The sequence below is a fragment of the Heteronotia binoei genome, chromosome 5, assembly GCF_032191835.1.
Source record: "Heteronotia binoei isolate CCM8104 ecotype False Entrance Well chromosome 5, APGP_CSIRO_Hbin_v1, whole genome shotgun sequence".
Lineage (NCBI taxonomy): Eukaryota > Metazoa > Chordata > Lepidosauria > Squamata > Gekkonidae > Heteronotia > Heteronotia binoei.
In genome coordinates this window covers 45,144,730-45,160,326 of record NC_083227.1, presented here as the reverse complement: position 1 = coordinate 45,160,326, position 15,597 = coordinate 45,144,730, and the positions used below count along the sequence as shown (strand labels likewise).

Genomic DNA, 15,597 nt, shown 5'->3' with positions numbered 1-15,597 from the left:
ATATAATACAGTGCTTTCACATGACTGGTGAACAAGTGAGTAGTCAACTGACATAATGCTTTACAAAGGTTCATTCTTATGAGCTGCGGAAAGGGAAATACGCTTGTTTCTGCACATGTTCCATCCCTTCTCTGTCATTCACGCATTTTCAGAAAGAGAGAAATCAAAGAGGCTATTCAGGAGAAAAACATGCTACTATTAAAATAACTGAAAAGTGTACATATTGGACTTTCACATGGCTTTGAGTGACATCTTAAGAATCAAAGGATTTGGGAATCAGAGGGTTTGCAATTTAAAAAAGCAGAACATTAATGGATCACTCTGTTGCACTCACACAGTAGCCTCAAACCCACACTGGTAGACCAGAGGAAGCTTATTGTACATTATTAAGATGTGAGATGTAAGAAGTCAGAAGGACCTTGAAAATGGGGAGGACAACCATTAAGGAACTAGAAAAGATCCGTATGTGTAATGATGTGTCCCTGGCAACCAAAAGCAAGTCAATTCATGCCACAGAATTCCCCATTACTATGTACGGGAATGCAAGTCGGACAATGAAGAAAGCTGACAGAAAGATAGTACATTCCTTTGAAATATGGTGCTGGAGGAGAACTTTAAGAGGCAAATAAGTGGGTCCTAGACCAAATCAAGCCTGAACGCTCCGTAGAAGCTAAAATGGTTAAACTGAGGCTATCATGCTTTGGTCACATTAGGAGAAGACAAGGGTCATGGGAAAAGACAATAATGCTAAGAAAAGCTGAAGACAGCAGGAAAAGAATAAAACTCAACATGAGATGGATTGACTCAATAAAAGAAGCCATGGTCCTCAGTTTGCAAGACCTGAGAATGGCTGCTAATGATAGGACATTTTGGAGAATGTTAATTCACAAGATTGCCATAAGTCGGAACCAACTTGACAGCACAACACACACAGCAGAAAAATTATATCATTCATTAGTCTGCTCTTTTATGCAAAACAAATTAGTCTCAGAGACAGAACTGTATACTGTAGCAATTTACAGATATGAGTCCCAGTCCTACACATAGTTCCATTGAGTTTGGTGGGACTTTAGCCTCAAGTTTATTACAGACTGTAGCCTTAATAAGAATGTGTGTTGGGCTGTGTTTCAGCTACGTAAGCAGTTTCTGTCTTAGTCACAGTCTTCAACACAAAGAGGAGCTGGTCATGTTTAAAGGGAGACCATGTTTTTCTATAAGGCTTGGATTAAAACCAATCAAATTGAAACTCCTTTACACCTACCATGTTCATGACTGTTAGTTCCCAAAGATTTCAAAATAAAACTGTTTGAGAAGGAACAATTATACTGAATGGAATGTTTGCTCATTCAGATTAGTCGGGATTTCCCCACACCACCCCATAAATGTTGTGCAAATTCATGACCTCAGGGCTTAGCTTTATCATCATGCCCTACTTTTATGGGTAAAGCCAAAGGTTTTCTAGAGCATCTTTCAGGTAATAGTAAGAGCATGAAACATTATCTTAGCTTTCAAGAATAACACATGCAAGAAAAAAATACTGGACATCTTGATATTATGACCTTGCTTTTTCAAAGCTATTAAACTGCAGTCTGTTTCTAATTGCAGTACCATCCTGAGCCACACCATTCTAAGCTCATTGGTTTCTGCAGTCTTAGAAAGGTGCAACTCTGCTGAGGATTGTATTGCTGATAATTCAGACAAGGACTTTGCTTATCCCCTTTCTCTGCTATGCCTCGTCAATGGCTATTCAATCAATGATATATTTGAGATGAAGCTGACAAGACTATCCCAGGAAAGTGTATTTTTTTGTAATTCTATCCTTCCTGGAGTTGCCAATTTCAGGACTAACATTTATTATAAACCACCAGAGGATTTCTTAGCACTGGAATGTGTTGCTCATAGTTTCAGAGAGTAGCCATGTTGGTCTGCAGTAGAACAGCTAGGTTTGAGTCTAGCAGCACCTTAACAGACTATACAGATTTTCAGGAATAAGCTTCTGGAGAGGAGGCAGCTGAGAGGTGATATGATCACCATCTTCAAGTACATGAAGGGCTGTCATATAGAGGATGGTGTGGTATTGTTTTCTGTGGCCCCAGAAGGTAGGACCAGAACCAATGAGTTGAAATTAAATCAAGAGTTTCCGGCTGAACATTAGGAAGAACTTCCTGACCATTAGAGCGGTTCCTCAGTGGAACAGGCTTCCTCAGGAGGTGGTGGGCTCTCCTTCCTTGGAGATTTTTAAACAGAGGCTAGATGGCCATCTGACAGCAATGAAGATCCTGTGAATTTAGGGGGAGGTGTTTGTGAATTTCCTGCATTGTGCAGAGGGTTGGACTAGATGACCCCGGATGCCCCTTCTAGCGCTATGATTCTGGGTCAAAGCTCCCTTCATCAGATATGAGAGATGTTATTCATATTTCATGAGGGATGTCATTCATGTTTCACATAGTTGTCATTGGTCCAGAATGGATAATGAACTGATAATGGGAGTTATAGTGTGGAACTTAGGCCAAGATTTCTTCCAGTGTCTAGGACAGCAGTCCATTTTAATGTTGCAAGCCACCTAGAGCCCACTTGCAGGATAGGGCGTGGTATAAATTGAAAAATTAAATTAGAGAGAGAATTAATTGGGTGCTATTTATTCCAATGCCATGAAAAGCTTCAGCTGCCCATTTCTACGCACTCAGCCTGTTAAAGGGACAGGACAGATCTAGATCTGTGGCAACCCTAGTCACACACTTTCTTGATAAGCATTTCACATGCAGATGAACAAGGGTAAGGCTTAAGTTCATCCCGCCTAAACAGCATTGGCCATAAAACAGATCATCCCCATATTTAACATGTAGTTTAAGGACTACTTGGATGCCACAACTTTATGTAAGCAGTTGCAGAGAAATACTGATTGTATTAAAGATTAAAATGCTGCATAGGCTTGGACTATGCAGTTTTCTCTTGTGCAGATGCATCCCAGGATATAAAGGCAATAAAAAGGAGGAATAAAACTTATTGCAGGCTGCAGTCCTTAGGTTTATAAAACCTATTGTGGAGGTTCAGGGAAAAGTAGTCACACTCTCACCAATGTAATAGCTAGGGTTCCACACTGATAGCAGTAGTCAACAGGATTAAGATAAGCAAAACTTTACAAAACACATAAATCCAGTGCACAGGATGTTGCAATAACCATTGCCATAAATAAATGAACTCAAGGAAGGTAAGTTACATGCTCCTAACCAGGGCTTTTTTTGTAGCAGGAACACCTTTTCGTATTAAGCCACACACCCCTGATGTAGCCAATCCTCCAAGAGTTTACAGGGCTCTTCGTACAGGGCCTACTGTAAGCTCTAGGAGGATTGGCTACATCAGGAGTGTGTGGCCTAATATGCAAAGGTGTTCCTGCTACAAAAAAAGCCCAGCTCCTAACTATCTGGTTCTACAGCTTAGTTATTTATTTTATATAATTCGAATTTTAAACCACTCTTCCCCGTAGGACAGGGCTCAGGGTGGTGTACGTCGAAATACTTTGAAAAATACAATAAAAGATTAAAATTACACACACACAAAACGATAGCAGGAGCTGGGGGGAGGGGTCCTCACCAATGTTCCCTCTAAACTGAAGAGTCTTGTGAGCAAAGATTCTACTTTGTGAGGTACCAGTATTAAAGTTGTGAGCTACTGGCATTAAAATTGTGAGCTATTGCATAAATTATTGTGCTCAGGGGTCATCCTTCCTGAGTTAAGACAAAAATGTGTGAGCTGAAGGCTAAAAATCTGTGAACTAACTCAGCTTAGAGGGAACACTGGCCCTCACCAGCCTCCCCTCCTTGAATACCTCCCTGAGTCATTTGGCTGGCCACTGATCCAGCCCAGTATGACTGATCTTATTTTCTGTAATTATCAGTGCAGCTTAAGCCATTTTAACCTTGACAATCTTGTTGGTCCTTAAGGTGCAACTGGATTCAGATCTAGCTGTCCTACTGCAGACCAACACAGCTACCCTCCTGAAACGCAACACTTTATGTTCTTCATTTCTACCTGAATTTCAGGCTTATGTGGCTGGCATCCTATAGTTTGGATGCCAATTAGCGTTTGCGCAGGCGCAAGGACTTCCGCTTATACAACACCATTTCTCCACATCCTCCCTCCTGTGGCAGCCCAAAATGCTTTCCAAAATCCTGTTCTTGGGAGATGTCTGTCACAAGAACAGGTTCTCTAGAGGAATTTCAGACTCCTGTTGGAGACAGGAAAATTGTACTGCATGGAAAGAAGTCCTTGCATCAGCTGAAACACTATTTGGGATCCACTTCTATTCTCATCAAAAGACAGACTAAACAAAGGTGTAATTTTCTTGTAGCCTTTTAAATGAGAGAGCCATGCCAAACCATTTTACTGCTAACTCTTCTGAGTTCCAACAAATTTAAACATCAGTTAATTCTGAACTTCAAAAACTTTTATGACATGCGTTAAGACCCCACACAATATAATTACAACTAGGTAAGTATAAGATACATTTATCTTTTTTTGCCACATGGATTTCTTCAGTCTTAAGCCATACTGGCATTAAAACTGGCAGTGTGTTTTGTCCTGAAGAAAAATTTGATACGTAGTCAGGACTTGGGGTTCTGATCTTCTGGCACCATAGCTTTAACCATCCCCTCCATAACTGTCTTGCCACTTTTGGCAACTGTGCAGGACACAGAAATATATGCAAGACCTCTCTTCAGTCTCTTCACTTCTGCTGCTGCCAACACCTCTTCTCCAACATACAGAGGAGCTGGAAAATTAATTTCCTGAGACAGAAAGATACAGCCATGGCCGGGCATTTTAGTCCCCAGTACAGCAGAGATAAGTCCATTGATCAGAACACCATGGACCACTGGTCTTCCAAACCTTGTCCTCTTTGCATATTCTTCATCCAGGTGTAATCGGTTCGTGTCTCCTGTTAAATCAGAAAACGTGTCAACATCTTGTTGTGTAAAAGTCCTTGTTAATTCTGCCTTGTTTCCTACTTGGATGTGTAATCGCAGAACGGAGGACTGTACGAGGAACAGCACAGTAACTTTTGTTTTTGTTGGAAAAAGTCCATGGAAGCTTGCCCCCAAGATTCTGCACTTAGACAGGGCAATCAGCATCTTTGACAGCTTGGCTTTCTGCAAATCCCGTCAGCTGCGTTTCTTGGGTATTTGATCCAGCACCAGCTCTCGGCTGTTCCCAGCCAATGCTAGAAGAAATGGAGAGGTCTGGGAAAAAGGGAAAACAAAACCCACAACACTATAAAAACAAAGTTATTAACAGCTACACCAGTATCTTCTATGTAGAGCAAAATCTGAGCAATGTGAACCAAATGAACTGGAAGAGTACTCACACTTCTTGGAGACCAAACTTGTGGTGCAATCCTATGCAAGAGTTGCACTTTTCTATTGACTTTGATGGACTTAGAAGGGTGTAACTCTGCACTGCTAGCCTAGGAGCTAGTGCCACAAGAGCTAAGCTGAAGGTCTCATTTCAATGACTATAATGGGAAGAAAGGAAAGGAAGTGGCTTTTTTGTTGTTGCTGCAGTAGCAACTAAAATCAGCTACTGCTGACCCACTAACATAAGTTGTATTCAGAGCAAGACCAAGAATATAAAAGGGGAAAGAGTTTGCACAAATATATCTAGGCTCTGTCTGTGTAATGCTCAAACCAGAGTTTATAGGTAATGAGCATAAACTGAGTTAGTTGTCAGACTCACACATTCCATTGTTGTTCCCAGTGTAAGATGCAAAAAGATTGAAAATGGAAGCAGTAAGTCAAATTTTCATGATGTGCCAATGCAGGCACTTTGCCTTTACCAGTCAGTGAAGTCAAACTGACCCAGAAAAGGGACAGGGTGTTGCTGATAAAACTTAGTTTTCAGTTTTCTACAGCTTCATGTATTCCTCAATCACAATGATGCCAATTGGTATTTCACTCCCCCCTCCACTTCTTTTGAATCAGCTCTAGCACAGACAGATGATGCTGGGGTCACTTTAACCTCAAGTGAACTGAATGAGAAACAGAAAGGAATAGACAGAGTGGAACTGACAAAATGGTCCTGTGACAGACAATATATGGTTAATGCTTTAGCCCGGTCTGAGAACCCTGAGTGACAGCGGATTCAAACAGAATTCCACTGTTGAGAAAGTCAGGTGTGGGAGTTAAGAAATAAAAGTTAACTAGGAAATAAGGTTAAGGGAGTGAGAGGATCAAGAAGGATCCCCATTCAACCCTTAGGAAAATAGTTTCTAGTAAAGGGGGGGGGGTTGATCCCTATTAAGTGGTTAAGAAGGGATAGCAGACCTTAAGTGAATGTTCCTGCCTACATCAACTTAAGTGTCTTTGAGATGAATAAGCTTGTGAATCTAAGCAGAGACTGCCAAGAAATCTCTCTCTTCCATGTTTAAAGACCTATCTGTACAACTAAACACCTATGTGTTTGTGACAAACTATCTTTATATTTAGACAAAGTTACCTTATTTCTGCTGCCTATTCACATTCTAAGACCTACCCTCAATTCCTACCTGACCATTTCTGCTCATAAGTTAAATAGAAGTTTGTTAGTTTTGAATTACCATCGGTCTCTTGTGTGCCATTATCAACAAAGACTAAAAAGGACTTTAGTTGGCCCCTCAGATCCCTAGACTGAGTCGGCCGCCCTGAGCCTGCCTTGGCGGGGAGGGCGGGATATAAATGTGAAAAATAAAATAAAATAAATATGTTCATATACATCTAGACAACAGGGTGGGACAGAAAGAGAAACAAAGAAAGAAAAGGGGCTGCCCTGCCAAGAAGAAGATAAGGGGATCCTGGGGGAATCATCATGGCTCCTTTTAAAATATCCACCCCCCCCCCCCGGTGTCTTTACCACTATCCTATTCCTACACTGTCAAAGGGGAATACAGTTCTTTCTTCTTTGTGGCTGATGTCACACTCAATGAAACCTCCAAGGTTTTTTGCTTTTTAAAAAAACTGATGTGACTTACTTTGGGACCTATCTAATCCTCACACTAAGTACATTTTTTGTTTATGCAAGTGTTCTGTCTTCAATCTCAGTACAAAGAACAGAAACAAAGGAGTACACAGGCTTGACATTAAACCAGATTTGTCTATATCATGTTCTGGTTTTGTTCGAATTGAGCCCCATAAAAAATAAAGTTGTCCACACAGAACCCAACTTTTATGAGTGACTATACAAAAAGTCTGCCATGAAAACATGAAAGCAATGTCACCCCAGAGTCAAAAACAACTGGTGCTTGCACAGGGGACTACCGTTACCTTTATACAAGAAGTAACAAGGGTGCCTCTTCAGAACACACAGAGGTACTACTTTTCTCACAATCAGTTTGCTGTACAGCGTTGGCCTAGATGTGAGAAATCCCTACTGTGCTGTGGAAAATCTTTGGGTGACTCTGGGCCAGTCACTCTCAGCTTAACTTATCTCAGAGTTGTTGTGAGGGAAGAGAGGAGACTGAGGTATGCTGCCCTGAGCCCTTTGGAGGAAGAGCAGGATAAAAATGTAATAAATAAATATGTTAAAAAACCCTATCATGACTGTACACAGCACACTGATTTCTACAATTTAAAAACCTCCGAGAACAACCATTATCTCTTATATACAAGGATATTTAACAAATATACTAAGTGCGCTGACCCTCTGAATCCCAGACCCAGGAGGCAACATCAGGGAAAGGCCTTGGCCTCTATGCCCTGTTGTCAGTCATCCAGAAGAACTGGTTGGCCACTGTATGAGACAGGATGCTGGACTAGAGGGACCACTGGTCTGATCCAGCACGGCTCTTCTTATGTACTGAAGACATGAAACCATATTTAAACAAGCATCATGGAGAAAAATTCTGGTTAATAATAGTTAAGATGTTATCCAAACAGCCGACTAAATTTCAGGGGTTGGGGACTATAACAACGTAAGAAAACCTGTAAAGGTCAAACTGAATTTCAGCCATTTCTTAATGTAAACAGAATTAATTAGGTAGACTTAAATGTTGCACATCCATGCACTCCACAAGCAAATATCAAGCAACCACTGAAGCAACCGGGTACAGCATCCATGTTTTTAAATGGCCCTGGGATCTGGAGTAAGGTCACTGTATAGTTTAAGTCTTACCTGTATAACCCTAAAAGCACACTTTCTGTTCTGGTAGGAATCCAGCAGCGTCAATGCACTCCACAACTTTACCAGGCCACTGAGCAAACAAGAAAATTACATGAAATTAAATGAAAACCATACCCAAAAGTTCATGCAAAACAAATAGGGTTATTATATAAAGTATAATAAGTATATGAAAATCCAGCACAATGTAGAAGTTAGATTGTCATCTGGGAGACCCAGGTTTGAATCCCCACTCTGCTATGGCAGCTTGCTGGGTGACCCTGGGGCTAGTCACACCCTCAACCTAAACTATTTCACAGGATTGTTGTAGAGATATTAATGGCAGCAAAGAGAACAATTAAAGTTGTTTGGAGAAAGGCATGGTGTAAATGAATTAAATATGAAGGACGGCAAACTCAGGGTTTGGTCTCACAAATACGATTGTGTGACCAAATGGGAAGCACCTGAGTTGCTGAAAGGCAAGATACAAAGCCCCACATATAGGAAGAGTCCAACACTTCAACACAGCAGGCCAGAACCAATTCAACAAACTTAATTTTGGAGGCTGCACAGCTAACAGTGACCTGATGCATCCAAAGTTTTGGGTTGCTGCAAGTCTGAAAACTGTCTAGGAACTGTGTTTGCTTCTTAACATAGCTAATGTAACACCTGGTGCCTTCCCCCTCAACTCTTACAACCGGCATGCCAATAAGCTCCGAACAAGCAACCATACACCAAAACCACCACAAGGTGGCCTCGCGTACCGCAGTGACACCTGGATCAAGTTTACAGTACCTTGTCTAATAATTTAAAAGATCGTCTTCCCTGCTTTAGTCCAATAAGAAATATAATCTATTTCTGCACTTGCAAGATTATATATTCTGAGTAGCATCTTACGTGTTAGGGACTCGAAGTATGGCAAACAAGTTTTTTTCTTCATACGACAACACATCCACAGGCAGGGCAGCACCAACCTAAACAACAACATTTTCTTTAAGCAACCCTTTTAGTCACCTAGCACAAAAGTAAAAAGAAAACTCCCCTGGCAAGCTGAATTGTCTTCTCTTTTTTCCCTTAAAAGGTCATGTATAAATATGGAGAGAGATCAGCACTTTCATTACCAGGCTGGTGGACCTCCTGGTGGCACCTGGGTTTTAGCCACTGTGTGACACAGAGTGTTGGACTCAATGGGCCATTGGCCTGATCCAACATGGCTTCTCTTGTTCTTAAGCTTATTGGAAATTGACTGGCACTTCTTTGCTGGGAAGTGGCTTGCCCATGTGCCTAAATTGCCTGAGTTAGCCCCACCTTGGTCTGTCCATGCATTTCTCTTGCCACCACTGCACAGGCCCAACCCTTTAAACTGGCAGGTGCAACTAGGAATGCCAAGATGAGGGAAAGAGCATCACTGGATTACGGCAGATGCATCTACGTGCTTTTGCTTTTACTCTCTGCTCTCTCTCCTCTTCCCCGATGCTTAAATGGCCAGAATTAGTGGACCATGCCTTTACAGGACTGCTGCCGAAGATCCAATTAAACATAAATGAGGGTCTGCACCCCACTGTTCTAAGTGAGTCCTACAACATCTGGGTGGCTCATGAAGTTTATAAAAATAATTTTTAAAAAAGACCACCTACAGACAAATCTGGGGTGCCTATACACTTGCCAAACTCTCCAGGTACATAGAAAAATCTGACTTTATAAGTTAATGGTGGTATGTGTGTATGTGTGTGGCAATAGCAACAACTCCAGAAACAGCTGGATGAGGACTCAGAATGCTTCAGAAGATAGAATGTTGACATGAAATGAAGATGGGGAGATTGAAAGGGAAATTATCCTGCTCGTGCTCTGGGAAGCTTATGGAATCCTAGACCAGTAGACCTGGGTATATGGGGAAAAGAATCCTGAAATCTGAATCCCAGAGCCATGAGGCAACATCAGGGGAAGGCCTCAGCCTCTGCATCCTGATGTTGGCCCTCCAGAGGAACTAGTTGGCCACTGCATGAGACAGGATGCTGGACTAGATGGAACACTGGTCTGATCCAGCAGGGGGATTCTTATGCCCAGTTTGTGTAAATAAATCAAGAAATGCAAAGTTCTTAGGACAGTCAAATTGTCATCCAAAGCCAATAACCACATACCTCACCATGCAGCCGTTTCAGAGCAGAGATAATAAGTAGTTTGAACTCAGCAGCATTCAGGCTAATGCCCACTTCCTGGAACTCCCTGAAAATTATATTTATATCAAGTCTTGTTAGAATGTCCCAGCTACCATAAAAGAAATACGCTGTACAAAATTTCTTAAATGGTGGAGGAGAAATTGAAAAAGACAGGGAGTTTGAACTTACAAATGGACCTTCAGATAGTAGTATTCAGAAGCATTCTTAAGAACTATTTTTTCATAGGAAGGAGGCTTGGAGTCCTTGCCATCTCCAGATTCAATCATACTAGTAAGCAAAACTCTAAACAAAAAACAAAGAGCAAGCAGCCAATTACATTATTACAATGAAGTATCATCTGCTTGTATGAAATAGCCAATAAAAAGCACTTTAAAAACCAGATGCATGAAGTACACCCATAAGTACCACATTATTTCCAAAGACAGGTATAAAGGTAGTGTAGTAAGGTAGGCTCTCAGTAAAGCCAAAATGGCTGTACTTCATAAGGTACAAAAGAAAAAGAATACCACACAAATGCTTAAAATAAAACTATTTGAAAAGTCACCCTGAAGGTATTCAAGAGTCTTTTGGACCTCACTAAACCCGCCTCCCTTTAGCAAACAGTCACTTCAAATACAGATATAATTTTATTGATGGCAATGGAGAATACTGATTTCAGTAAGTGTTGCCATCAATTCCCCCCCCCCCCCCCCCAATTTTGTTGTCATTGCCATCAATAAAATTATCCTGCTTAGGGAACAGTCACAGGGTAGGGTGGCCTATAAACTGAATATAATAAATAAGCCACAATCCATTAGAAAATTGAGTGAGTGCACACTCACTGAAATCAGTATCTGCAAGTACACTTAAATATGATATGCAAAATCTCAGAAATGAATTGAATAAGGAGCTAGATCACCCTGTTTTACCAAAGCAATGGGATATGACCCTAGATTTTACACCTGATTTTTCTATGGACCTCCAGCAGCAATTTGTTCAGCAAAAAAATCATGTTTAGGATATAATGGACACAACATCTTTTTAGTAAAGGACAGAAGCATCTAACTTCTGCCACTGTGACTTACAACACACATCTCTTAAGGCTTGGGCCTGTCCAGTTATTCGGCCTCTTTTTAAGGATGTCCCTGTACTTCTAAACTATTTGTCTGATCCTGAAAGCTGACTGATAGTCAGTGAAAATGAACCTTCTGTGCCCTTAACTGTTGCTCAGACTCACATTACAACTCTGGAGTAGGAAATGCCACCTCCAGTAATGCAACGGATTGAGGACGTTGCAACCTTATCCAAATGAGAACGTACAGCACATATACAAAACTGTGCACAGACTTATTTTTAGTATTTGGAAATCTTTTATAGATGCTTATCTATAGACCGCTACCATTGTTATTTTTATTTTTTTTATAAATACATGATCTATTTCTGTTGGGGGGTTACAATTAAAAATATAAAAAACTTCAAGTATGCTTAACTCCCATGCAGATTGCAACGTCATATATAACAACCAGGACTGTGACCAGAACAGGTGCTCTTGAAGAACACTCACCAGTGGATGGAACACAGGACTGACCTCCACCCCCAAACTGGCATTTCTGATTTAATTTATTTAGCATTTTTTTTAAAATATGTTATGGTTCTAACAGTGCAATCCTAAACAAAATCACACTCACTTAAACCCACTGACTCCTTCCCTCATCTCCAGTCTGGAACATGACAAAATGAAACTTCACTTTGCTTCCATAACATAACATCTCATTTTGCCCCACCACAGGAAGGAGGGGAAATGGGTAAATGGATCAGGGCAGGAGAGGAGCAGCAGCAACAGCTACTGCAAAACCTGTGAGCAAAGAGACATACACCCTGCAAGGACTGCATCTTGGCAACCTCATTTTAATAGATGCGGTTAATGCCATAAAGTTGCCAGGGTGATATTAAATGGGAATGGAGTTTAAATCACTTCTCCAAGCCAAGCCAAGCCAGCAGGGAGCTTGGAAAATGCATTTAAAGTTAAAGTTGCTTTCTTTTCACCTCCCTCCCCTATTTGCCTTCCTTTCATCTTGTGGCTCTCAAGCATCTGACATTCATGTCTTGTGGCTCTCAAACATCTGACATTTAGTCTATGTGGCGCTAACATTAAGCAAGTTTGGCAACCCCTGTATTAGGTTGATGTTCTATTAATCAGGATGCTGGTGAGCCTGATCATTTGAAGTGTGACAATGGCAAAGGCTAAATGACCAAGAACATGCTCATCTCCTGCCCAGCAGCAGCACACTCCAAATGGGAAGCCACTTTGTTGTATTTCAGGGAAGCTTGATCACACCTACTTATCCTCTCATTGAAGAACCCCTGATTAGCATCAAATGCAGTTTGAAAACCACAGCATTAGAGTGATAAATGTGATAAAAAGGAGGCGACGTTTAACAAAACAGAGTTAGAGATTTTTTTTAAAGGAGATATATTTGATAGACAGATTTTGAAGTTTTGATTTGTAAATGGCTGGTATGGAACTGATCCACTTTGGTAAAGGTGGGCAATATTTGATTTCAGTTACTAGCTTGAAGAGTTAAGGAAAGTCATTACACAAGGATTTGTTTTCAGCTCCTCACACTGATCATTCATCTAAGCGTGTGGAAGGATATACTTCAGATTGTTATCTGACACCGGGCTACAACCATAGGGTCTTTCAAGCTGCCTATATCTTCAAGGAACCCTTCCTGCGCTGACTTTTTGGCAGTGAGTCCATTGTGTGCACTGCAGAAGATTCTGGAATATATTCTAGCATGCACAAGTATGTTGACATGGTCCTTTTGTGCGAAATTACTGTCTCGAACATAACCAACACACCAGCAAATCCACTTGCCAATTAGCTAGTAGTACGTATGCTTTCTCACTCCAGAGAATTGGAAGTCAAGCACAACCACAGATAACAGCTGCAAAGAAGGTTGGAAGATGGTTACTGGGGCAAGAGGTAGAGCTGGGAAAGGCCGGGATGTTCCACAAAAGTGGAAGACAGCCAGCAGCCCTGCCTACCACGATCTCTTTTGCAAATTAGAAACATTAACCACAAGACCAAACAGGATCACTCGACACCACCATGCTGTGCCAGCAAAGGCAATATGTATATTTACCTACCCCCTACATACAACCTCAGCGCACATGAACACAAACCCTTAAAAAAATCAAGTGGTCCGTTCACACATACACACACAGGAACTGTACACACAGGGTAAATACACCTGCTAAACCTTCCCACACAAGTATATCTGATGAATCCACCCATAACTGATAGGCTCAGTTTGGTGTAGTGGTTAAGTTCGTGGACTCTTATCTGGGAGAACCGGGTTTGATTCCCCACTCCTCCACTTGCACCAGCTGTAATGGCCTTGGATTAGCCATTACAGAGTCGTCCTTGAAAGGGCAGCTTCTGTGAGAGCTCTCTCAGCCCCACCCACCTCACAGGGTGTCTGTTATGGGGGGAGAAGATACAGGTGATTGTAAGCCGCTCTCTGATTCAGAGAGAAGGGCGGGGTATAAATCTGCAGTTCTTCTTCATGCTAAATTTAATTCAAGTTTCTTAAATAAAACGGTCAGTGTGTTTATAGTGGAGGTGACTGGGAAAGGCAATGGCAAACCACCCCGTAGAAAGTCTGCCCTGAAAACGTAGTGATGCGACGTCACCCCAGAGTTGGAAACGACTGGTGCTTGCACAGGGGACTGCCTTTACCTTTTTAAAAAGCTTGAAGTATATTTCTGCCGATATTAGTGTCGTGCAAAACACAGCAAAAGGGGGGGGGGGAGGCAAATCGCAAAAAACGCAATCGGCCTCCCTCCCTGCTGATGATCCCTTAGAGAACGTCACTGGGAGGCGGAAGAAAGAGAGACGTTTGGAAAGGAACAAAATGACAAGAGCAGCTTCTTCCCTTCTCGTTTCTTCTGAATGTGCCCTTCTTTTCCAAGGCACAGGCATAGGTAACCTAAGGATGGGAGCCGATTAAACCCTCCTGACCAGGCCAAGGAGAGGCTCTTTCGACATGCAAGTTCAGAACCTGCCTCTGGCAGCCACGCTGCCAGCGCGAGACAATTACACGAGACGGCGACGACACGCGTTGTACTCACAGACCTAAAACTTTGACCTCCGGAAATACACGCGGACTACGCAGCCGCACACAAGCCGACCGAGGCAAAAAGGAAACAGCGGCGCAGAACTTCCCCCACACCACAACAACCAATCAACGCTCTTGCCCAATGGCAGCTCGCGAGTCAGCCTTAAGGGCGGGAAGGAGGCCGTTGTAAGCAGCTCAGAGCCTGGGGTCACACACGCCCTCTAGTGTCCAGTAGCGAGTTTGCTAAATTAGTTAGATGTCGTGTTCATTAGGGAAGTAGGATGATCCAAGGGGGCAGCCAGCCGTGTTGGTCTGAAGCAGTAGAACAAAGTAGGAGTCAAGTGCACCTTTAAGACCAACAAAGTTTTATTCAAAATGTAAGCTTTTGTGAGTGCATGCACACTTCTTCAGACGAGGAATCAGGTACAGTGAGCAGAGCTACATATAGCTGGTAGGCAGTGGTTTAGAATGCAAAATGGTACAAATTTAAAATCCAATGACAGAATAGTAAAATTAACAAATTGAGCAAACCTTTGATCTGGGTAGCATGAGTGTGAGAAACCAATAACACAGTAACGTCAAAATGTGAGAATGTCTGCTAATCACTCTATTGTTATAAGCCTGGGCCATTTCTTTCTCAAAAGTTTTTCCCATCCAACTAATTTACCTTTTAACATGTAACATACATATAGTTTGCCAATGCCATTAGAAGAAAAATACATTAAAATATAGTGGAAGATGGGTTTAGTATATGTAATGAGATAAACAGCCAATATCCCTATTTGAGTATGTCAGTACAGCTACCCACTGCCTACCAGCTATATGTAGCTCTGCTCACTGTACCTGATTCCTTGTCTGATGAAGTGTGCTTAGAGCACATGAAAGCTTACATTCTGAATAAAATTTTGTTGGTCTTAAAAGTGCACTTGACTTCTACTTTGTTCTCTTGTTTTGATGCTGGAAGAGATGGGGTGGCTGTTCCGGGTGACAGCCCTGACCCATTCATGGCCCTGACTCACCCCCACAAAGGCACACCCACCTCCCTGTTAGGGAATTCTGTTTGAAATTCTATTTCTTTACCTCAAACAGTGCAATGGATCACTGGATCAAATAATCAATGAGAGGCATTTAACATGAAAAAGCAAAACTATATTTATTTCTACAGGGAAAGAGTACTGGGAGGTGAAAATAAC

The 15,597-nt window shown here is 41.8% G+C and overlaps 1 protein-coding gene across 3 annotated transcripts; it reads right to left on the bottom strand.

Annotated features, from left to right (window-relative positions):
• Positions 1-4,429: 4,429 nt before the first annotated feature.
• On the bottom strand, positions 4,430-14,567 carry RPP14 (ribonuclease P/MRP subunit p14). 3 transcript variants are annotated; one of them, XM_060239400.1, is made up of 6 exons: positions 14,422-14,567; positions 10,473-10,586; positions 10,266-10,350; positions 9,022-9,098; positions 8,140-8,218; positions 4,430-5,237 (listed from the first exon to the last, which is right to left on the bottom strand). In XM_060239400.1, exons 2-6 carry the CDS (start codon positions 10,568-10,570, stop codon positions 5,160-5,162), a joined length of 417 nt encoding a protein of 138 aa, XP_060095383.1. In that variant the 5' UTR covers positions 10,571-10,586; positions 14,422-14,567; the 3' UTR covers positions 4,430-5,159. The 3 variants fall into 3 exon arrangements, with proteins under 3 accessions (XP_060095383.1, XP_060095384.1, XP_060095382.1); XM_060239401.1 differs by having other exon boundaries at positions 14,026-14,465; XM_060239399.1 differs by having other exon boundaries at positions 14,276-14,439.
• Positions 14,568-15,597: the final 1,030 nt, after the last annotated feature.